The sequence below is a fragment of the Diabrotica virgifera genome, chromosome 9, assembly GCF_917563875.1.
Source record: "Diabrotica virgifera virgifera chromosome 9, PGI_DIABVI_V3a".
Taxonomy (NCBI): Eukaryota; Metazoa; Arthropoda; class Insecta; order Coleoptera; family Chrysomelidae; genus Diabrotica; species Diabrotica virgifera.
The window spans coordinates 8,760,299-8,784,088 of NC_065451.1; the positions used below are offsets into that span (position 1 = coordinate 8,760,299).

The following is a 23,790-nucleotide window of genomic DNA, read 5'->3' on the forward strand; positions in this document are numbered from 1 at the left end:
CTTTTTTGTCTTTAATTTTTAAGCATTGTTGACACTGTATTATTAAATTGAGAGGTATTCTAGTGCTAAAAGGTACTCTTGTTTTAAGCCGGTAGGACACACCGTTTTCTATAAAAATCGATTTGAAAATTTTTCGTTCTTTGAATTCCAAAAAAAAATTCAAAAAAAATCTATTTAGAAAGACGAAAACTGGTACATTTATTTATATTCAAGAGATTAATCGATTTCATTAATTGCGAATTTCTAGTACCGGTCATAGGCGTCCGTTTTGTGTAGGTCAACAGTTATTTTGTAGCGTAACTTTTTTGTCCTTAATTTTTAAGCATTTTTGACACTGGATTTATGAGGTATTCGAGTACTAGAAGTTACTCTTGCGTTAAGTTAGTAAAATACATCGTTTTTTTTTGAAAATTTTTTTAAATTTTTTTCAAATTCCAAAAACGAAAAACTTACAAATCGATTTTTCTAGAAAACGGTGTGTCCTACCGACTTAAAGCAAGAGTACCTTTTAGTACTAGAATACCTCACAATTTAATAATCCAGTGTCAAAAATGCTTAAAAGTTAAAGACAAAAAAGTTATGCGATAAAATAACCGTTGCTCTACCCAAAACGGACGCCTATGACCGGTACTAGAAATTCACAATGGATGGAATCGATTCATTTCTGGAAAGTAAATATGCATACCAATTTTCGTTTTTCTAAATGGAAGCGTTCTGAAGTTATTTAAGAAAAACTAATTACATGACGCCATCTTCAAATAGCTCTAGCTCTCTTAGGAAGCATTTTCGGACTAGGTGAATTGGGTTAAATTATCTTAAAATTATCTAAAAAATCTCCTATCTTCGTTTGTCGGTAGAGTTTCTGGACACCCTGTATAGTGGACTAGAAGAAAAAAGAGAGCTTAGACAGGACTAGCAGCAGGTGAAAGCTTAGGCAGGCTAAAGAAATATATCATTAATTTTGTAAGGAATTTGTAAGAGAAGTCTGAATGGAAGGACATAGCCAGACAAAGACTCATACATTGTTATGATGCCAAAAGAAGAAGAAGGTAGTAATGATTACTATTATACAACATAGTAGAGATAAATCTTTATAATTTTGTCTACAATTAATAATAAAACCTTGTTCAATTGCACTAATAAAGTAAAAAAAGTATAAGACTCTCAGATACATATATTCAAATATAATGTATTTCAATGGCATGCTACCATAAAATATTCAAAGGAAAGTATCTACGAACTTTAATGAAACTCATATTTTCAAAAATCTTACCTTACGCCACCATTTTCCACGTATTGTCCAAAACCTATCTAATCTCAAGAGCTGTTGTACCTATTACCAAAGAATACTAACATAGTATTCTTTCCTATTACGAAAACACTTTTGTCCCGACGACGATTTCAAGTCTTATTTTTAAAACAACTCACTGTTTAAACATTCAGTTACAATTTTCACCTCGTATATATCGTAATAAGTCCATAAAAAACGAAAATTAATAGATGTAATCAAAAACCGGCGAAAATATTCATACAGGCGCTACCTAAAAATTCTGAAAATTATCAGCGTCACCCAAAACGAGTTATTTCTTGACTTGTTTCATAGCCCACTGCATAGAATTCTAGGATGTTTTTTGCTTGTTTTGTTTACGTCGTAACTTTAGGCATTAATTTATTGTGGATAATTTTGTACTGGTGTGGTACCTACATTAAATTACTAATTTTTTATAAGAAATAGTAGGTATTATCATATTTTGATAACGAGTTTTATGTTATAATTTGCATCATTTAATAAAAAATTATTACCTAGGTATTTTTGGATATCTCGTAAGAAAAGATTCTGTTGGTAAAAATCGTTGGAATGGGCTGAAATTTGAACAGTATATTGTGGTTTACCTGTTATTCACTTTATCATTCACGTTTTCACTGACAACTCTAATTTTTCTGTATATTTCATTCAAAAAACTGATATTTGCACAAATTTTAAACTGCATTCTTCATGATAGCTGTTGTCAACTCCGTGGTGCGTATGCGCAGTGAATAGGTTTTTAAAACAATGTTGCCGTAGTTTTAAAAATACTGTTCCCTGTGAAAATACCTATAAGGGAATAATGTTTATGAGTTTGTATTTTGTTTTCAAAATCAATTTGTTTATTTCATTGATTATTAACTTTTTATTCGTTCTAAACCAAAGCCAGAATCAGAGAAAAAAAAACTTTTTATTCTTCTTCTTCCTATATAGGTACCATGTTCGATTCTCGTGCTTTGACTATAGACCAATTTTATTGCTTTTGATTTATTATATTATGCTTATTGATTTTCGATAAAAAACGGTGTCGAATATGATTTTTACAAATAAAAGGAATATATTCGGCACAGTTATTTATTAATATAATATTGCCCAACTATTTTCGCCATCACATCATCTTCAGAGGCATTTCGTCAAAAAAGGGAGGCTATCCAGCACATCCAGGAATGTCATAAACATTCACATAAAATTATACGAATAACATACATACACTAGACAGAGGACAGACAGTCTAAAATAATTATCCGGTGGCTACATTATATGCAATCAGGAGATAGAATGACGTGTCATATTCTATTCCCTATATTTTCTTGCAATCATTTTGATCTGTACATAAGTCCCTCCAGCTTTTCACTTTTAGGATTTGGTATCTCTCATGACCTGGTCGTCCCATCTCTCTCTTGGTTTTCCCCTTGGTCTCTCAGTTTCTTGCTTCCGTCTGGTGAGCTTCTTTAATCAGTAGCTTGTTCTCTCTATGTGTCACAGCCATCTCAATCTCTGCTTTAATAAATCTAATTACATCTTTTACCTTCATTATATCTCTTATTTAAAGCTTTAATCTTCACATTTCTCTTTTTACCGTTATTCTTATCGGACCCATAATTCTTCTGAGCATTTTTCTTTCAAATAATCTGCTATCTTCTTCTGTTGTTATTTTAGTTCGGGATCCATCCATAGTTATGTCGATTGCACTGATTGACATAGAGCTCAAGAAATTAGGAGGAGGGATATTATAATTGGATTGCAAATACAGATTAAGTACATACCGACAAGTGGGCTTGAAGTGGTCCTTGTTGCTTTAGTTGGTACTGTCAAGTTCTCTTGTGTCATTTTTGATGGAGACTGTTCTATTGTCTATCAATTAATATGCTAGATTCATGAAATCTGTAGAAATCTTTCCTCTATTCAGCTGAACTGTGCTTTCCCAAGTTTCTGCCAAACAGTTAGCTTTTTGTTCATTACTCCTGTCCCAACTGTCATTTTCTTTTATTTTTTTTTTTGTACAATACGGCCAGTATGCTGGTTTTCCAGTAATTAAACCTTATGTTGTAATATTGGTGTCAACATAGAGTTTCTGAACAACTTGAGGTTTGCAGACATTATCCTTATTGCAGACCAGGTAGATCATGCCTGTCATCTCCTTGTCAAAAATGACTTTTCTAAAACACAATACATGACCAACCATGTACTGGACAAAAATATAGGAAGAGAACCAAACAACAGAGGTGGACAGGAGATTACAACTAACATTGGCAGCTTATGGAAAACTGAGGAGTCTTTAGATCAAATATTCCCATGTGCTTGAAAAGGAAGATCTTTGATCAGTGTGTCAGGTCTAACGTATGGAGAATCAAATACAAGCAGCATATAAAGAGCATTGCAGAGCTCAATGTTAAATATAAAACACAACTGGATTCAATGTGCTCAATATTAGATGCAATTGAATTAATTACGGGAAGACAGCAGTGGACTCAAACCACTAATGATGATGGTGATGTAATAGATGTATAAATTATAGTGTCACCAATGTTTGATGATCTAATCAAACATTTCTGTGAGTAAGTAAAAAGCAAAGCTACTATATACTAAAAGTTTTATTAAAAATAAATATGTACACATATTTAAACCTAAATTAACACCTATTTGTCTACAGTCCACTAATTATCATCCTCCATTTGTTCATCTTCATTCTGCTCTTCACTTTCATCCTCATCTTCGTCTTCAACTTTGAACTGTTCGAAACCTTTGCCTCTAGTCCATTTTGCTTTCAATATGAGCTTAAAAGTAGCTATCCTATGGTCCAACAACTCTAAAATTTTGGCTTGCTCAGGTGTCAAGACACTACCAGGCTTGCATACTTCAAAATCTTTGATCAACGTTACCACACCTAAAATAAAAATATAATTAATATCCCTGCACAACAAACTTCAGAATCTCAGACTATGTAGTTGAATTGAGGCAACTACAATAAAAAAAGTACTCTACAAGAATAGCAAGGTAGCTATCAAAATGGACAATAGAACATGTAGTTTAAGAAGAACATTTATGAAGACAAAGGGACTGCTATAGGGCTGTTCCAAAACTTGTTTAAAATATTCCTGGAAAAGGCTATATTTATATATTTAAATAACATCGAGATTAAGAAAAGAATGGGAATGAATTCAGGTATAATAGACTACACAGAACAGAAGAGATTAACCTGGTACAGACACGTCAGTAGAGCAGACAAAAAATGTTAGATAAACAGAATAACAGAGTGGAGCCCATAGGAAGAAGGAAGAGCGGCACCCTGAAGATCTTTTAGAGATGTAATGGACAAAGCATTGGAAAGAAGAAATCTGCAGGAAGGGAACTGGCAAAACAGAAAGAACGACAGAGAACGGTTGAGTGAAGGGAATTCAGTGAAAACCGTGGGAATCCTTAGTATTTATATAAAATCAAAAGGAGGTAAGTACCAAAAGCAAAATTTTACAGGAGAAGCAAAACCAAGACAATATTATCACCAGAGCTAAGTGTTGGCGCGTTTTATAACTAACAGCGATGAGAAAGGCATTTGCCACGTTATCAATGACATTGACATTAGTTTAAACTATATTTGCAAGACAAACACGATGTTTAGAACATTTTTTGACACTTCCACCCTTTTCACTTACATGTCATTGCTCCAACTGTACTTCATAAAGTCATTCAAGCATTTTAATAATAGTCTGAGAAATATAATAATTTAAATAATTTTTTGATTTAACATTATGAAGATAAAAATTATCAACTTCTGTTATCAAATATTTTTATAACAAATATGTTGATTTTACCTTTGTCTAGTTTTGTAGGCATGCCAAGCTGCCTCAGATAGGGTTCAATGGCATGTGAGAACTGTTTCAAGGGACCTGCATCCAATTTAATAGTAGTTTTTGCTTTAAATCCTGACCTAGCATATTCCTCCACAAAATAGCTCTCGAACCATTCCTTCACTTCTTTTTTGGTACAGTCTGTGAATAGTAGTCCACATTGGCCTTTCAAGACTTGACATAACTGAAATATGATAAATATTATTAAAAACAGTGTTGAAAACCTTTATGAACTTTTTAAATACCTGAAGAAAGCAGACAAAAATTGCTTTGGTGATAACAATAATGTAATAAATAAAATATGCATAATGCTAGACATCATTTTTTTTACTTGTAAACAATGTAAGACCGCTACTTGATTTTAAATACTGAAGGTGAGGACTAGTAAATTATATGGAAAAGTGACACAATTTTACTGAAAAGGCATAGAAAATCCTTTAAAATGAGAGTTTGTAAAGTTTATTTGTTAATTTTTTGCTTAATTATTGGAAAATATCTTGAAAAGTTGATTTTTTGAAAACTATTAATAACTTTTCTAAAATGCACAAAAAACTTTAATTTTACCTGTAAATGAATTATGTATTATTTTTACAATTATTTTGTCTCTAAAACACTGCAAATATATTTTGAACAAATTAATTGTTATAAACTTTGTATAATTATAAACAAAGTTATACAATTAATCTGTAGACATTTTCTGCGATCTGTTTAATTTTCTCTTTGCTCAGCGTGTTGAGCAAATTATACTTTATATATAAATAAATATATATAATAAATTATATATTACCACTGCTTTATATATATTAATTTGAGAATGGCGTTGGTTTCATGCACCCCGTTACTATCCTGCCTGTCTCATTTAGCATAGTATCAACTTGTTTGGTGTGGGCAGATCTGCCCCAAACGTGGCACACATATTCAGCAAGATGCCAGAATGTGCACCCCATATATACTTCCTGTTAGCTTTTTGTGTATGCTGTTCCTAGTTACTTTCCCACTCATTTTTATGCAATGTTGTCTGTAAGTACAGAGTTACTCCAAGATATATAGGTTGGTCTGTGTATTCTAATGTATAATCATTCCACGCAATTTTGAAGTCTTGCTTTGTTTATAAGCTTAAAACCAAAATACTTTTGTAAACCTATTTTACAATATTTAACATGAATTTTTTAATTGTTAATTGATTTAATTTGATACAATAAGCGTTTGAATTAAATTTGGTGCTTTTAGAATTAATGTAGACCTAATAATAGTTTATGATTCTTCGAATGATATATTATGACCCTTGCAGAGACAGTGTGACAAACGAATGGAGGCGTAAATACAATAACGAGCTAGAGTCTCTATTCAAAAAAGAAAATCTAGCCAGATATATAATAAAGGAAAAAAGACTCAGATGGGCAGGGCATGTGATACGCAGTAACAACAATCGCCTTATAAACAATGTGTTCTGGGAAGAAGGTCCGTAGGGCGGCCTAGAAAAAGGTGGAAAGATGCAGTCAAAGAAGATCTAGAGAAAATGGGAGTGCGACAATGGGAATTAGTGGCACAGGACTGACAAACATGGAAGGCAATAGTAAATGCGGCAAAGACTCACGAAGAGTTGTAGCGCCATTGATGATGATGATGATAATAGTTTATGCATAGTAATGTTGTAGATAAAAGCTTTCTGGGATAAGCAATTTCAATCTTGCATTAACTGTTAGGTGAAACTTCTTGAAATTTTTATAGCAGAATACAGGTGATATTGTCCCTATAATCAGACGAAATTAAAGTTTTTTGTGTATTTTTAGAAAAGTTCACAATAGTCAGTAAAAGAACAGAAGCCTTCAAAATGTAGTTATAAATAAGAACTAAAAGAAAACAAATATAAAATATTGAAGTGGATAAACACAGAAATGATCACACTATATTCCATTCAAACAACCAAATAGAACATTGCAAAAGCATAGCTAAACCGAAGTCTAGTTATTTTACTATCGTATTTAATACAATAAGTTTCTACCTTATGTAAATCATCTTCAACCTCTTCTTCTGGTGTTCTGCCCAAGCCTATAGAAATAACCTTATTTTTGCCAAAGAAAAACTTGCTGGGTTTCCATTCCTGTCTCACAGCTTTCATTGTTTCGTTCCTCATGTTTTTATAGGTGAATACATAAACGCTTTTAAATTTTCCAACGGATTCCCTGACATCTTCCACAATTTTTTGTTTCAAAGCTAGACCCTTTTTATCGGTTTTTGTTAAGGAAACTGGAAAGGAAAATATGGATTATTAGATACATTGGTCTGTTGTGTTGTAGATATTTTGTACTTACTCTTTTTATCTCTTTTTGATTTCGGCATGTTGAAAAAGTTTACACCACAAGGTTTATAGGTTAATAAACACGTGTTGTTATGTCAAAAATATGTTGCTGTCAAAACGTCAATTTAATCTGTCGTAGTAGTTCAAATGTTCGGATCAAAATAATTTTTATTTTTGCCTTTTTAAGAATAAATCTTACAATCAACCTGTTTTTATACTTATTAAAAACCCTATGTTACGGATATTTATTGACGAATTCGAGTTTAAAGTATGAATAACCTCTCTGCCACTAGCTTACTGGCAGTTCAAATGTACAAGATTTGGTAGGCGCAACCGCAAAGTAGTTTGATTTGAAATCAATGGTGCAGGACAGGACCGTATTTAAACTCTCGTCTGTGAACAGGATCGGATTTTAAAATTATTAATTTTTTAGACATATAAAGTGTATCTCATTAAAACAATAAATTGCATTTCTAAATATAATAAACCGGTCTTATAGCGTTATACGCCTTTCCGTTCCTTATCGCAACTTCTTTCTATTGTGACAGTCTTCATCTCTTAAATTACTTTCCGACATGGCCTTATCCATGTGGTTGATGGTCTTTCTCGTTTTCGTCTTTCTGTAGGGGTCCATTCTTAAACTTTTTTAGGGAATTCTTCTTTTCTCCATTCGTCTTACGTGCACGTTCCATACTAGCTTTTGTCTTTCGATGTCATCTATGATTGTTCATTATATTCCCATTTGTTGTCGAATGTCGTTTCTATGTATTCTAGTCTAGATCTTCTTGCTGGCCTCCTCCAAAAATCCATCTCAGTGGCTAGTAATTCAGCGTTGTATATTTTGGTTAATTACCGTATTCAGCTCCATACTTTTAATACTGGTTTTAATATTTTGTTGTAAATTGGTTTATTTTCTGTTTTTTGGTCTATTCCTCGTTTATATTGATTGGATATCCTGTGACCTCGATTATGCTGTATTCTGGTCTTTTTTTCTACCAATAATGTTTTGTAACGTTCTTCCCATGTCGTTGTTGTTATGGGGTTTATCACAGTGTCTCCTCTGTTGTTGATTTTTACATTCTTTATAAATTTCCACCAGGCTTCTCCACATTTTTGCTGTCCGATGAATTTGGCACATGCTTGCTAATATTATCTTTTTCTATTCTCATTTTCTCTGTTGTTTAGCCATGTAAGGTGTACTTCCTGTTTTTTCATTTCCTCAACTGATCATTCCACCACAAGTAATTTTTAACTTCTCGTTTTTTCGTTATGATACCCAAACCCTTTGCTATTGTTATGTAAAGATTATCAGTTGTTTCTTGTTATAATTATCTAGAGATAGCTTCAGCAAATCTTCTCTTGTATATAATGTGCCCAAGTAGCAATTTTTCGACACATTGGTTGTCAGTACAAACAAATGCACTGTCTACAACGTTGCCCGAGAGCATTTTCAGTTGTTTCGGCCAACGTCCCCTACCCCGACTGACATTACAATGTTACAACCTGTAGTTATACGGGCAACTAATTTATTACCATTTTGACAACTACATATCACACTTCAGTTTTTTCAACAATCGCAACGACTTAAAAATGTTATAATGCTAAACTAATTATTATATATTTTATTTTGATGGAAATTTTCGATTTATTTAACAACCTGTTTATTTGTTTTTTTAATAGCTGGTTTCCATTCCATTGTTTTATCAGTAGATTTGAGATTTGATAACCATCTTTGTATCTGCTTTGGTAGACAGGGTTACCAGGTCAGTTTTAACTCTTTCAGTAGTTTTGTTTTCACAAAATCAGTAGATTCTTTTTAGGCCATGTAAATATACAGTAATACAGTGATATGCACATCCTTCCTAAACGTCCCAAGAGCAATTCCACAAAATTGGAAACCTAATTATTCCAAACCACCATAACTGGTAATTATCATTTTTTAGCTAAAATCTACTAAATCAAAAACTAAAATATACTTAAGTATTTTTGGGATATATTTAGGATTTTTTATAATAAAAACAACAGCTAACTTAAGGGGATAGGCGCAAAATGTCGTCTGTTAAAATGTTCAATGTATATTAAATGTTTTCATTTTTAGCGAATCCTTAGAAAACTAATAAGTATTTTTGAAAAATTTAAACGCACAAAGAAAGATTACGTTATTACCGAGGACCGAAAGTCCCTGAAAACTTCTATAATGTTTATTTTATTACGTTACAGGGGTGAAAAAAAGAAAAAATTTAGTGACTTTTAATATCTCGTTCAAAAGAAACGTTTTGGTTTTTCTAAATAATGCAGTCTTTCATTCTGCGTTTAAATTTTTCAAAAAGACTTTATAGTTTCCTCATGATTCGAAAAAAATGGATCAAATTCTGTTGAAATATACCAAAAATCTACTAAAAAATATTGCCTACTAGAATTTTTTTAAAAGTATCAAAAATCTGCCAAAAAAGTAGAAATCTACTAAATGTGGTAACGCTGTTAATGAGGATGATACACTTTTGACACTGGTCACATGACCTCTGTCACCCAATAACAGGGTGCGTTCTAAAATGGTTTTGATAGTCGGCGTGGCCGGGTTCGGTTGGCGATTGGACTTCTAAGTTGTCTTATCCGTCTAAGGTTGGTAATTAGATATTTTTTTAGTAATATTGGTAATATTGTTTAATGCGCCATTTTGGTTTTACTTGAGATTTTTGGGATGTAAAGAAAATGAAAACACAGAATATAAAAAATGCAGGCATTTTCTGATAACTTTAAAAGCACCATCAATACATTAAATTTATACAGAACATCTTTAACATAAATTTTGACTTTTATATTAAAATTTGATTTTTTAAATTTGCATATTTTTTGTCAAAAATGTCATAAAAAAAGGAGCGCGTGTGTTTTTTAAAGGTGAAATATCCATATTTGACGGTAATCTGAGATGCGTTTATAAATTTCACATCAGGTAATAAGTCCTTTATGTATTTATATCATATAAATTTAAATACCCAATACGATGTCAAAACAGTTTACTTTTTGGTTTTCGCATTCACCATACAGGTGTTAAAAATATAGGTAAAAAATATAACTAGTCTGACTCCTTGAGCAACCATTGCACGCGCAAGTGCTTTTTATAGTCGCTTCAGTTGTCTTATGCAACGGTTACGAAACGATGTTGCTTAAACAGGAGGTTGCTTAGGCAACGTCAAGACAACTCAAAAATCGTCCACCAAATCAGTGCAGAATAGGGTCGTCTTTTAGGCAATAACAACGTTGTAAGAAAACGTTGCCACGCAGTAGACAACGTTGTCGCGTCGACAAATTGCTACTTGGGTGTGCTTTGATTTTCCAAGCTATTTATATTATAGTGGGGTATATCTATATTTGTTAGCTCTTGGTTATTTTATGTAGGTAGGTATATTTTATATTAAATGACCAGAGACAGAGATAATTGGAGACGGACAACCCACGACATCACGTCGACCACTTTACTCCCTCCGGTGGGTCAGGATTAGCGTTACCAGGTGTCCCGATTTGCGCGGGACGTCCCGATTTTAAGGGGTCTGGAGACGCGTACCGATTTGTACCTGATCGGGACACTAAATGTCCCGATTTTCACCCACGAAAACCAATTTCAGGAGGACTTACAGTGAATTTTATAACTATGTTATAAAAACAATGCACTCAAAAAAGCGGCAAAATCGAATGAAAAATATAATTTTAATAAAAAATAAATAATTTACTTAATCTACGATTTTTTTTTTGTAATTTCGTCTGATTATTATTATTATGTAGGATTAAATACAGATTATAGAAACACCTTGTAGTCCAGTAAATGAACTGGAAATACGGCGAACCGTGTAATTTTCAGGATCAATTCCGAATTGCATAAAAATTTGGACGGCTTGTGCCGTTGGTTGCTTTTACTCGGGAGGTGACAGGAAAACACCTTGTTGTCCAGTAAATGAACTGGAAATACGGCGAACCGTGTAATTTTCAGGATCAATTCCGAATTGCATAAAAATTTGGACGGCTTGTGCCGTTGGTTGCTTTTACTCGGGAGGTGACAGGAAAATAACTCAAAAAGTAAGTATTTGATCGAAAAAAATATTCTTAGCAAAAATGTAGCATAATATAAAAAAATGAAAAAAATTGTGAACTCGTAAAGTCTATAGACCCAGCAAATGCAAAGTTGTAGCTCATGAAAAATACGTTCTTATTCGTCAAATTCCAAATCAAATATTTCAACGTGAAATAACCAAGAAATGAAGCACTTTTCGGGAAAACCCAATTAAAATTTTTTATTAAAGCTTTATTTTTATATTTTAAAAAAGTTTCTTGCATCAAAACTAAGAGGGTTATGCTCAAAACCAAGTTGACTCCTTTTTTTTTGGTAAAAAAATCGTGAAAATCTCCCCCTACTTAGCACCCCAAATGAAATTAATCGTTACCGCTTTACAAACAATTTAATTTACTTATGTATTTTTTCATGATTGAAAGGGCCTGAACGAGTCACTAATCACGAATGTATGCAAAATATGAACAGCCATATTTGAACCAATTTTGGTCTAACAGGAAAACAAAATGAATCGTATCATATTTATAAAAGTAAAACCTACCTACTTTTTACTCCTTGAGCTTTTTAGTATCCCTAATACTTTTTAAGTTATTTTGAAAAAAGGGCATTTTCCAATATTTTAGGAAAAATTTTTTTTATTATAAAACCAATTTTTTTCAAAACCAACCCCTCCCAACCGGTAAACCTTACAGATCGTATAAACAATACACATATAAAGTAAATGGTAAAGCGGTAACATTTAATTTTATTTACGGTGCTTAACCTTCGGATGACCAAGCGGGGGAAATTGTGACCCCAGCGTATGTTTTTCTTGAATAAATTCAAAAGTATTTTCAATTTTTAACTCATTATTTTTTTATTTGACTTTAATATCATTCTAGATATCCTCATATTTTGAAATAAAAAAAATTCCCTATATTTTACGAATAAAAAATATATTCTGAGGTTGATGTTTAGTAAAATATCGTCTATAATGTGTACTTCCAAGTAGTTTTACGCTAATGACGTCGACTTTGCAAAGTAACAAGACACTTACTCAACATACACACTACACATGACACTAATACTCATGTTGTGACTGGCTGAATGACATAAAGTCCATGTCATAAAAAAAAATTAAAAAAAACTTTATTTTTTTGTTAATTGTCATTTTTGACATTTTTGACCTGGGGTCATTTTTGCCCCCTTGGTCATCCGTGTAACAAAAAAAGGTTGGTCATCGGAAGGTTAATAGGGGGAGATTTTCACGATTTTCTTTTTACCAAAAAAGGAGCCAACTTTATTTTGAGCGTACTCGCTTAGTTTTAATGCTAGAGACTTTTATATAAAACAAAATTAAAGATTTTTTTAAACACTTTAAAAAGTTTTTGCTTAATTATTTGGTTATTTGAAGTTGAAAAATTCGATTTGGAATTTTACAAACAAGAACGTATTTTTGATGAGCTACAACTTTGCCTTTACTGGTTTTATAGACTTTCTGAACAAACAATTTTTTTGCTTTTTTAAGAGCTACATTTTTGCTAAGAATATTTTTTTCGATAAAATTACTCGAAAAGTATTGACTTAGTTTAAAAATTATATAGAACAAAAGTTTTATAGAGTTAGTCAGTTGATCCATTTTGGGACTTACTTTAAAAGCGTGTTTTTTTTACCCCCGAGGAGGGGTAACTGTAACTGTCACCCCCCAAGTAAAAGCAACCAACGGTACAAGTTCAACTTTGAAGTAGACAATAAGTAGAACCTAAAACTAGATTTTCATGCAATTCGGAGTTGACTCTGAAAATTACTCTCCAAAACGGTCATTTACTGGGCTATTGTTGTTTATTTGTCCCGATCTACAACCCTAAATCCCGATTTGTTTTTGCTTATGTACCGATTAAAAATAAATCGGACCTGGCAACACTAGTCATAATTGAAGAGAGAGATAGATGTATATTTTCGATTTAACTAGATAATCTCTGCCATATTCTGCTCGTCTGTATATTTTTATGTAATTCACTTTGAGCTATTTTTTTTTGTTTAATTATTATATAGTCAATTTATTGATCAAGTAAATTTATTTTCTATGTTAATTATTTGTACCTTTCTAGGATTTCAATGCTACCAGAACGTGTACAGAAAATGGCACATGGTATGTAAATAGCAGTACACATGAACCATGGGGAGACTATACAGCTTGTTCAGAGGGACGAATCGCAACCATTTTTACAAATATTACGTCTAAATCAGATCTCTGGAAACGATATGAGACTTTGGTACCCATTCTGAAGATTATCTCACAAACTGGATACGCTGTGTCACTTCTATCACTGATAGCTGCGTTTATAATAATGTTATCAATTAAGTAAGTATATAATTCAGTTTTTACATAGTGTAGTTATACGTTTTTGTCTTTTGTTTTGAATCTTGTTTTACCTATATTTTTTCATCTTTCAAATTATCTTTATATATAGTTGCTTCCGTCGTTTCACAAGCCAGTGAAAATCTCTGGACCTCAGGCCGGCGGTATATCTCGATCGAATGCCGAAATGTTCTATCAGGGGCGTAGCATGAGATCTGGCGTAACACTATATTGTAATTCATTGTTCTGTTAATGATATTCAATATAAATCGTTTGAAACAATAGATTTCCATGTCTTTCGTGATTTATTATGGGCTACTCTTCATCTTCTTCTTCAGCCTGTGTTCGTCCACTGCTGGACATAGGCCTCTTACATTTGCTTCCATCGATTTCTACTCTTGGCAATTCTCATCCACTGTTTGCTCGCGACTTGTTTGATATCATCTGCCAACCTCTTCTGCGGTCTGCCTACTCCTCGTATGTTCTCTCTTGGTCTCCAGTTTGTTAGTCTCTGTGTCCATTTTTCGGGATTATCTCGGGCAACATGTCCGACCCATTGCCACTTGAGCCTTGCTATACGTTCTGCGACATCAGTAATCTTCGTTCTTTCACGAATGTCGATATTTCGAATTTTGTCTCTCAAACTAATCCCTAGCATGGCCCTCTCCATCGCTCTTTGAGTTGTACTGAGCTGTTCTAAGGTTTTGTTTGTAAAGGCCATGGTCTCCAGTCCATATGTAGTTACAGGCAAGATACATTTGTCATAAACTCTACGTTTTAGACACATTGGTATATCTCTATTCTTCAAGATAAAGCTTAACTTGCCGGAAGCTACCCAAGACAATTGTATGCGTCTTTTTATTTCGGCTATTTGGTTTTCTTTGCCGATTTTAATGGTATGTTCAAGATATATATAGTGGTCTACATTTTCAAGACTGACGTTGTCAATAACAAGATTAGTTTGTACATTACTCATTATTTTTGTTTTCTGAAGATTCATTTTGAGACCTATTTTGTTTGACTGCTGGTTTAGTTCCTTCATAATTTGCTCCATTTCCTTGATATCTGTACTGAATAATACTATGTCGTCAGCAAACCTCAAATGACTCAAACGTACACCATCAATGTTTAGACCTTTTTCCTCCCAGTCGAGCTGTTTGAATACATTTTCCAATGCTAAGGTAAAAAGTTTTGGTGAAATAGTATCACCTTGTCTAATACCTTTACCAAGGCGTATTTTTTCGGTTTTTTTGGTCTTCATTGATTTTTATGTGGAATGTGTTCATAAATGTTTTTAATGAGTGTAGTGTACCGTGAGTCTATTCGAGCATCCCTGAGGGCTGACAAAAAGGCAGGTTTCAATACTGTCGAAAGCCTTGTGAAAGTCAATAAATGCCATATGTAAGGGTACATTATATTCTGTGGTTTTTTCTACCAGTGTTCTGATGGTTTGTAATTGATCGTTAGTACCAAACCCTTTTCGAAATCCCGCCTGTTCAACCGGTTGATATAAATCAAGTTTTTGTGTTATGCGGTTGGTTATTATTCTTGTTACCAATTTGTATAAATGTGACAACAAACTTCTAGGCCTGTAGTTTTCAATATTAGTAGTGTCTCCTTTCTTGTGTAAAAGTATTATTTCGGCGTTTTCCCACAGATTGGGTATTCTTTTCTCTATTAGACACCTATTCAGCAAGACTTCCACAACCTCTACAACGGTGTTGCCACCCATTTTTAACATTTCAGACGTTATATGATCCTCGCCTGGAGCTTTTTTATTCTTCATTTGCTGTAAGGCATGTCTAATTTCCGAAGAAGTTATTTTAGGGAGAGTTTCCGAGCCGACGTTTAAAATTGTTCTATGGTCTGTTCCGTGGTTCTGTATAGTGGATGTATAAAGATTCTTGTAGAACGTTTGTATTTCCTTGATTATTTGAGTTTTTTTCGTCACCGTATTCCCCTGTTGGTTTTTGATTTTAGTTATCTTCGATTTTTCTTTAGTTAAATTTGATTTCAATACTGTCATGTTTCTATTGTTTTCGATGGTTTGCAATATTTGTTTTGTTTTATAAGCCCGCAAGTCTGACCTTATGCTGTTTTTAACTTTATTGTTAGTTGATAGCCTTATATTCTGGTAATTCTTTAGATGTTCTTCTTCTTTCTTCCATTAAATCCAGTGTTGTCTGTTTAAGTTTCGTTTTACTCGGATTTTTTGTTTTTACCACAGATCTTTTTTGTAGTTGATGTTATGTCATTCGTTAATTTTTGTGTTATTTCATTTATATCTTTCGTGTTGAATACTGGTAAAGGTCCTAGTTTCTTTTTTAGTTCACTTTGATATTCCTCTTGGTCTACTCTATTCTCAATTAATTTATTATTTGAAATTTAAACGTATCTTATTTTCAGGAAACTGCATTGTGCAAGAAACATCCTCCACATGAACTTATTCGCCTCGTTCATCTTCAGAGCGCTTTTCCACATCTTGAAAGAAATATTATTTGTGGAAGGGGTAGGACTTCAAATTGATTTCAGTGAGAAAAATGGCGACCTATATTTCAAAACTGATATTGAGGTAATATAGAAATATTTCTAATTAGTCTAGTAAAATAAAATTACACTACATGTAAATCCAAATGTAAATTCGTACAGATTGAAACAAATTTTATATCAAAGTTTAGGTGGGTACAAAAGATATTTTCAAGAAAGTATCCAAATCATACAAGGGGATCATTGTTTAAATAATTAAAAAGGGGTCATTTTTGCATAAAAATTACTTTTTTAACTGCTGAGGTCATCCAATTACTAATGAAGGTCTATAGAATTGTTTTCTTTAAAGTTGAAGGGTGAGTCTTTCATATAAGACTTACTAAATTAAATTTGGCCCCCCATTTATTTAAATAATTATACATAAAACTTAAAAAAAATTTACAAAAAAATTATTTTTAGCGTTTTAAATAAGCACTATAAAATATCTTATTTTACAGGATAAGTTGCGGTATGTTATCAGTATTAATAAAAAAAAATTGGTGCAAAAATATTTAATATTTTTTGAGATATTGAATTTGTTTATTAAATATTACTCTATTTTCAATTGCAAAAACGCGGTTGTTGCCAAAGAAATATTAACCTGTATTAAATCTTCTTATTTTTATTTTTATGTCTATTTTCGATAAATGTATTGATAAATTCAAATTTCAATTAAACTTCCCCCTAAAATGGCATTGAAAATTATTCAAATTTGTTTATAATTTGTTTTTTTAATAGCGTCGCGGGGATTAAATATTTTGAAATGCCGTTTCGATAATTGGGTTCCTGGGAATTTTTCACTAATTAACAATTTTTTTTGTCTTTTTTTCCTCTTCTTTTTTCTTTTTTTTTTTTTTTCTTGGAATTATATTACTACGGGCCCTTTTTGGGTTAAGTTTCATTAAGAATGTTGAATCTCTAAGTTGTAGATTCTAGACCTAAAAATATTAAGATTGGTCTAAAATCACTTAAATAAAATGTGACTACTTACTGAGTTACAGGGTGTTTTATTTAAAAATTTTAAAATTATTTTTACCAAGTACTTTCAAACTATTTGACGCATCCTTATCATACCTGACAGGAAGTGTGAGTACTATACAGTCTACTAAATTGTGATAAGTAAAAGTTTCTAGCTACCACCAGAGGCGTACGACAGGGGACAGTTAATGGTTGACCCTTCCCAAATTCTACGCCACTGAGGAAATTACTATTTTAGCGAAATTTTTCGATTCTCCAATACTTTCTATGTAAATAATATACTCCTTACTGGTAACGATTAAGTCATCAGTTTTCGAGATATTGGACGTTAAAAATGAAACGGCATAGTTATATTGATTCATCCATTCATTCATTTTAAACTTCCAATATCTCTCAAACTGATGACTTTATCGATACCAATAAAGTTATTTACATACAAAGTATTGGAGAATCGAAAAATTTCGCTACAATAGTAATTCACTCAGTGGCGTAGAATTTGGAAAGGGTCAATCATTCACTATCCCCTGTCGCACGCCTCTGGCACTAGCTAGAAACGTTTATTAATCACAATTTGGTAGGGTGTATAATACCCACACTTTCTGCCAAGTATGATAAGGATACGTCAAATAGTTTTAAAGTACTTGGTAACAATCATTTTTAAATTTTTAAATAAAACACCCTGTAACTCAGTAAGTTGCCACATTTTATTTAAGAGATTTTAGTTAAATCTTAATATTTTTAGGTCTAGAATCTACAACTCAAAAATTCGACATTCTTAATAAAATTTAACCCTACAAGAGCCCGTAGTAATATAACTCCAAGAAAAAAAGAAGAAGAAAAAATGACAAAAAAATTTTGTTAATTAGTAAAAAATTCCCAGGAACCCAATTATCGAAACGGCATTTCAAAATACTTAATCCTTGCGACGTTATTAAAAAACAAATTATAAACAAATTTGAATAATTTTCAAATGCCATTTTAGGGGGGAGTTTAATTGAAATTTGAATTTATCAATACATTTATCAAAAATTTACATAAAAATAAAAATAATGAGATCTTAAGCAGGTGAATATTTCTTTGGCAACAACCGCGTTTTTGCAATTGAAAATATAGTAACATTTAATAAACAAATTCAATATCTCAAAAAATATTAAATATTTTTTGACCAATTTTTTTTTCTTAATACTGGTAACATATCGCAATTTAGTCTGTAAAATAAAATATTTTATAGTGCTTATTTAAAACGCTAAAAATAATTTTTTGCAAATTTGTTTTTAAAGTTTTATATACAATTATTTAAATAAATAGGGGGTCAAATTTAATTTAGTAAGTCTTATGTGAAAGATTTACCCTTCAGCTTTGGAGAAAAAAATCCCATAGATCTTCATTATTAAGTGAATTACCTCAGCAGTTAAAAAACTATTTTTTTTTGCAAAAATGACCCCTTTTTAATTATTTAAACAATGATCCCCTTGTATGATTTGGATACTTTTTTGAAAATATCTTTTGTACCTACCTAAACTTTGATATAAAATTTGTTTTAAGCTGTACGAATTTACATTTTGACTTTTTTTTATTTTATTAGGCTAAATAATATTAGTGTTAATATTGATGGCATTTTTATGTTTCAGCAAAATAATTATCAATGCAAATTACTGACGTCATTAGTACAATTTTTCACGACCGCGAATTATTCTTGGATCTTAATGGAAGGTCTATACTTAAATAATCTGATCTGGAGGGCACTATTCGTTGATTCAAGTCGCAATTTGGTGTACTACATTTGTCTTGGATGGGGTAATATCTTAATTAATTGTAGATTTGATGAAATTATATGATGAAACAATTTTTAGGTTTGCCGATTTTTGTAATCATTCCTTGGATCATCGCTAGAATTTTTCTTGACGATACCATGTGCTGGACGACTAACGACAATGTTAAGGCCTATCTTATTATTGTAATTCCTACAATAATAGCAGTTTTGGTAAGCTTCACTTAATATAGTCATTTTTTATTAAACAAAATGATTGAAGTTTTCATAATTTTTATCGATCTCATCAGATACACAAAATAATATGACGATGATGGTCCTGCTGACTTTACACCACCATAGGCTCAATATATACTTGATCCGTATAGGGGCGACAAAAGTAAATTTATGTAGGTTCTGTCTATAAGAAAGTAATACCCTACGTCACTGTGAAGGTCTCATAAGTCTCTAGAAACTGGAGAGTATATACCAAAAAACAGCACTTTTAAGGCTGTGGAATCTAGTTAGGGGAGCACGACTTTCTCTGTTTCGGCTTTTTTCCATTGAGTTATCAGTTTTCGTCCTCCACAGCACTCATTATATTCTCCCAGTCACCTTTACTGAGGTCTCTATCTATCATAGCATTTCGTATAGCATAAGATTTCCATCTCATATATTAGTTCTTCTTCCTATGTATGCTTCAATGTTTTTCTCTTTGTTCTTTCCTATCACTTGTCTCATGATGAATATATTATATAGACATGATCTGGCTTTTCGGAATCCGGTTTTTTCTTCGCCATAATGGTCCATAGTCCATGTGCTGTATTATTTTTTCTTTCATAACTGTGGAAAAGATTCTTGCTATTGACGGCAATACACTGATCCCTCTATAGTTATTCGTTGACCTTTTGTCACCTTTTTTGAAACTGGAGGACATGTTTTATGATAGAATGATAGATATGCTCATCTGGAATCTTCTCTCTCGCTTCGATTTTATTGAACAGTATTCGTATAAAGGTTATCGTCCTTGCACCTCCATATTTCAGCAGTTACATTTTTATGTTTCCTCGTCCTGGTGCTTTGTTGTTTTTTTGCTTTCATTTGTGCGTTAGTTTTATCTTCCTCTGTTATTATTATTGTCACATGGGCTTATGACATATACTCCGGTCTATTCTCCTGCATTAATTTTGTGTAATGCTTTAGATCAGGTTCTTTAAATAACAAAAAGTAGGCACAAAATTCCTATTAAATTACAAAGGGGAATCACAAAATTCCTATTTAGTCATAATCAATACAATAAGGAAAAACGCCTGGGAAAAATAGTCTTGAAGAAAGAAAAATTCCATGTTTAAAACAATGAGGACATAGGTCTGGATCCCGCGTATGAAAAAAAAAGTTGATTAATAGCAAGCTGAAAATTTGTTAATAGCTTAACTGTGTCTAGTTGAACAAACTTTGATATATGGGAACACTGGAACAGGGGACGTTTTAACTGTGGAACAGGTTAAAAATTTGGAACCGTGTCAGAACACGAAAACGGCACATTTATTTTGTCCGACAGAACAGACTTAAACTCTCCGAACAGAGATTAAACTTTCATCACCTGTCAGAATTCCTGTCATTTGACATATTCTACATGTTCCACTCATTAAAACGCCCATTTGGTGATAAATAGCAGTCTGATTTTTGCATGAGAGTTTAATCTCTGTTCGGAGAGTTTAAGTCTGTTCTGTCGGACAAAATACATGTGCCGTTTTCCTGGTCTGACCGTTCCAAATTTTTAACCTGTTTCACAGTTAAAACGTCCCCTATTCCAGTGTTCCCATATATCAAAGTTTGTTCAAATAGACACCCTTAAGCTATTAACAAATTTTCAGCTTGCTATTAATCAACTTTTTTTTCATACGCGGGATCCAGACCTAACATGTTTTCCAAAAAATACTACAGAGCTTTCGGTAATGAATCGACAATCACAGAAGAAGAATCGGCATTTACTATATAAATATTGTATACTAAAGATAATTTATTTACTAATTTAACTTGTAGATCAACTTCGCTCTTTTCATCATCATATCCATAGTACTATACACCAAACTGCGATCTCCTATCTGCGAAGATACCAAAAGGTACCAAAAATGGGCACGATCAACATTAGTCTTGGTTCCTCTCTTTGGAGTCCACTATGCCGTCTTGCTAATATTCTACTTTACAGGAAAAACAGATATTTGGCTAATCTGCGATTCTCTCTTTGGAAGTTTTCAGGTAAAATTTCTTTCTAAACAAATATATTTTATAGAATAACTGGATGTAAGTTTTGAGATGTGGCAACAGTAGTGTAAAAAATCAAAGCTATCATCAGTATTAAAACGTTTTAATGAGAATTCATACTTCTCATATTCTCATACTCTACTGCTGTCTATATTGGAAAAACAATATTTCTCAAAATATTCAAGTCTCTTACTTAAATTTTAATTTTTAGGGACTATTTGTGGCTATTTTGTATTGCTTCATGAACGGCGAGGTGAAAACTGAATTAAAACCGCATATTTATAATTTTCTCAGCTATTTAGCAACTCATCCAATTTTAGGGATATGCTTTCCGTGTAGGGCCAAGTTTTTGAGGTACGTATAGTTTGCTTTTAGGCGGTAACCGTTCATTACACGATTACACGGATCCTGTTTAATTACGAGCGGAGCATCTCTTCACTACAGAGTTCCACCATCCAGATTGGCCTACCTGTTCCCTACACTGGTTAGCCAGGGAGTCTAGAGCTTGATCACTGCAAAACTGATGGTTCTTTCTCGGTTATCTTCATAAATACCATTTCGGTGGCCCCACACCTGGCTGCTTCGGAGTAGAAGTGGAACATAGTGGGGTTGCGCTGGTATCGAAGCGCGTACGGTTCTCTACTGTCGAGCTGTTGATTGCCGGGCAGAAGGATATCTTTACAATACAAGCAGTTTTAGTCCTAGTCCTGTAATTTTTACAGAATGGATCGATTTGCTTGAAAATTTGAGAGAAAGTTGTAGATAGTCCAAGGATCAAAATCCATATGATGCTGAAAGGCGCTTTTACCATGGGGGTGGTTGCCACCCCATCTCGAGGGTGGAAATTTTTTATCATATTTTGACCGCAAAAGTTGGTAAAAACATTCATTCTAAGCAAAAAACGTTCTATACATTTTTTTGATAATATATATAACATATTTTTCAATTTATTCGCTATCGAAAGTGTTAGTTTTATATCGAAAAAATCAATGTTTTGATGCCAAGTTTTATGCTAATAACCCCAAAAGTTTTTGTTTTATCAAATGAACTTTACTTAACAAAAATGTACCTTTTAAAAAAATAAACAAAACGGTTTTTTTAATTTTCTTTAAGACCAATAGTAATCGAATTATACTTTAATATATGTTAGCTCTTCTTCGCCAAATGCTAAATATTGCAATTTCAAAGTCAAAAGACGGGAAATCTATGCATTTTTCGAGGATAACTTGTTGAAACTAATTTAAAGTGTTTAAAAATGTCTTCAGAAATAAAAAAAGTCTCTAGCTTAAAAATTATGTGACTTATAATGAAAATAATGTCAGTCCCTATTTTTTCAGCGAAAAAGTGATCGGAAGCAACCTCCTAATCACCACCCTAATTAAAATTAGTCATTGACCTTATTTGGTCTTCTTTATTTATGTATTATTAAAGGGTTCTAGAAGTTTGACAGACTTAAAATGATTAGTTTTTAAAAAAATTTAGTTAAAAGCGAATACCGAATTTTTGTAGTTTGGAAAAAATGGCCTTATCTTCAGAATAGAAAGATTAGCATCAGAGATACGAAAAAATGTTTAAATATGAAATTGTAGTTTGTTTAATTCCCAAGAACTTGATTTGCAAAAATTGAGTGAGTTATTGACAATTAAATCTTGTAATAGCATGCAAAAAACCACCTTTACCAACCCTTTCTAAGTCACCACTTTTTGCGACTGAGGATTTTATAAAGATTTAATATTAATAGACTTATAGATCTTGTAAAAATCTACAATATTCAAACGAAATACGAAATTCAACTTTTGATGTCTATTTACCGATCCCGTCCTCTGAGTTAGTAAAGAAATCTATATTATATTCCGCAAAAAAACTCTACAACTATCTTTCTTTACAACTCAAATCTGCAACATCTTTCCCCAAGTTCCGTAAAATGACAAAAGCCCATCTATCTAAAAGGCCATATTATTCAGTAGAAGAGTTTCTTAATGACTAACTAAGAAATTACAGTAATGTACAAGTAATCTGAAAGACCACTTTATCTGAAAGACCATATTATTCAATAGCAGAGTTTCTTAACCAATAACTAAGAAATTACAGTATTTTTATGTATAAGTAGAATCTTAATCTATATTTGAGTGTCATATGCAGCAGCATAACTTATTAAATTACTTATTAAATTTCTTAAGGTAGATTACGCAATTTGCAATTTTTTTAATTTTGCAATAGATTGTTACTGATTTTTATTTCACTTTATTATGTTTTATTTTTATTGACGATTTGTATAATTTTAGTAAAAAATATTTGTTATTGTTTGTATTTATGATCCTTGTAATCTTTGTCTATAAAATTGTTAAATTTTTCATGACAATAAAGCATATTTCTATTCTATTCTATTCTAACCAAAGTATCTA

General features: G+C 32.2%; 2 protein-coding genes across 6 annotated transcripts in view; one reads left to right on the top strand and one right to left on the bottom strand.

The window, feature by feature from the left end:
* The window catches only part of LOC114332250 (vasoactive intestinal polypeptide receptor 2), a 784,400-nt gene that overhangs the window by 754,974 nt on the left and 5,636 nt on the right, over positions 1-23,790 (top strand). For all 5 annotated transcript variants that reach the window (XM_050661170.1, XM_050661171.1, XM_050661172.1 and 2 more), the window contains 6 exons: positions 13,613-13,866; positions 16,270-16,435; positions 18,999-19,164; positions 19,221-19,351; positions 21,164-21,379; positions 21,597-21,739. In XM_050661170.1, the coding sequence (XP_050517127.1) occupies positions 13,613-13,866; positions 16,270-16,435; positions 18,999-19,164; positions 19,221-19,351; positions 21,164-21,379; positions 21,597-21,739 (1,076 nt within the window). The remainder of the gene's footprint in view (positions 1-13,612; positions 13,867-16,269; positions 16,436-18,998; positions 19,165-19,220; positions 19,352-21,163; positions 21,380-21,596; positions 21,740-23,790) is intronic.
* On the bottom strand, positions 3,883-7,774 carry LOC114332236 (mRNA turnover protein 4 homolog). The gene is made up of 4 exons (XM_028281994.2): positions 7,470-7,774; positions 7,160-7,404; positions 5,119-5,338; positions 3,883-4,193 (listed from the first exon to the last, which is right to left on the bottom strand). Exons 1-4 carry the CDS (start codon positions 7,495-7,497, stop codon positions 3,964-3,966), a joined length of 723 nt encoding a protein of 240 aa, XP_028137795.1. The 5' UTR covers positions 7,498-7,774; the 3' UTR covers positions 3,883-3,963.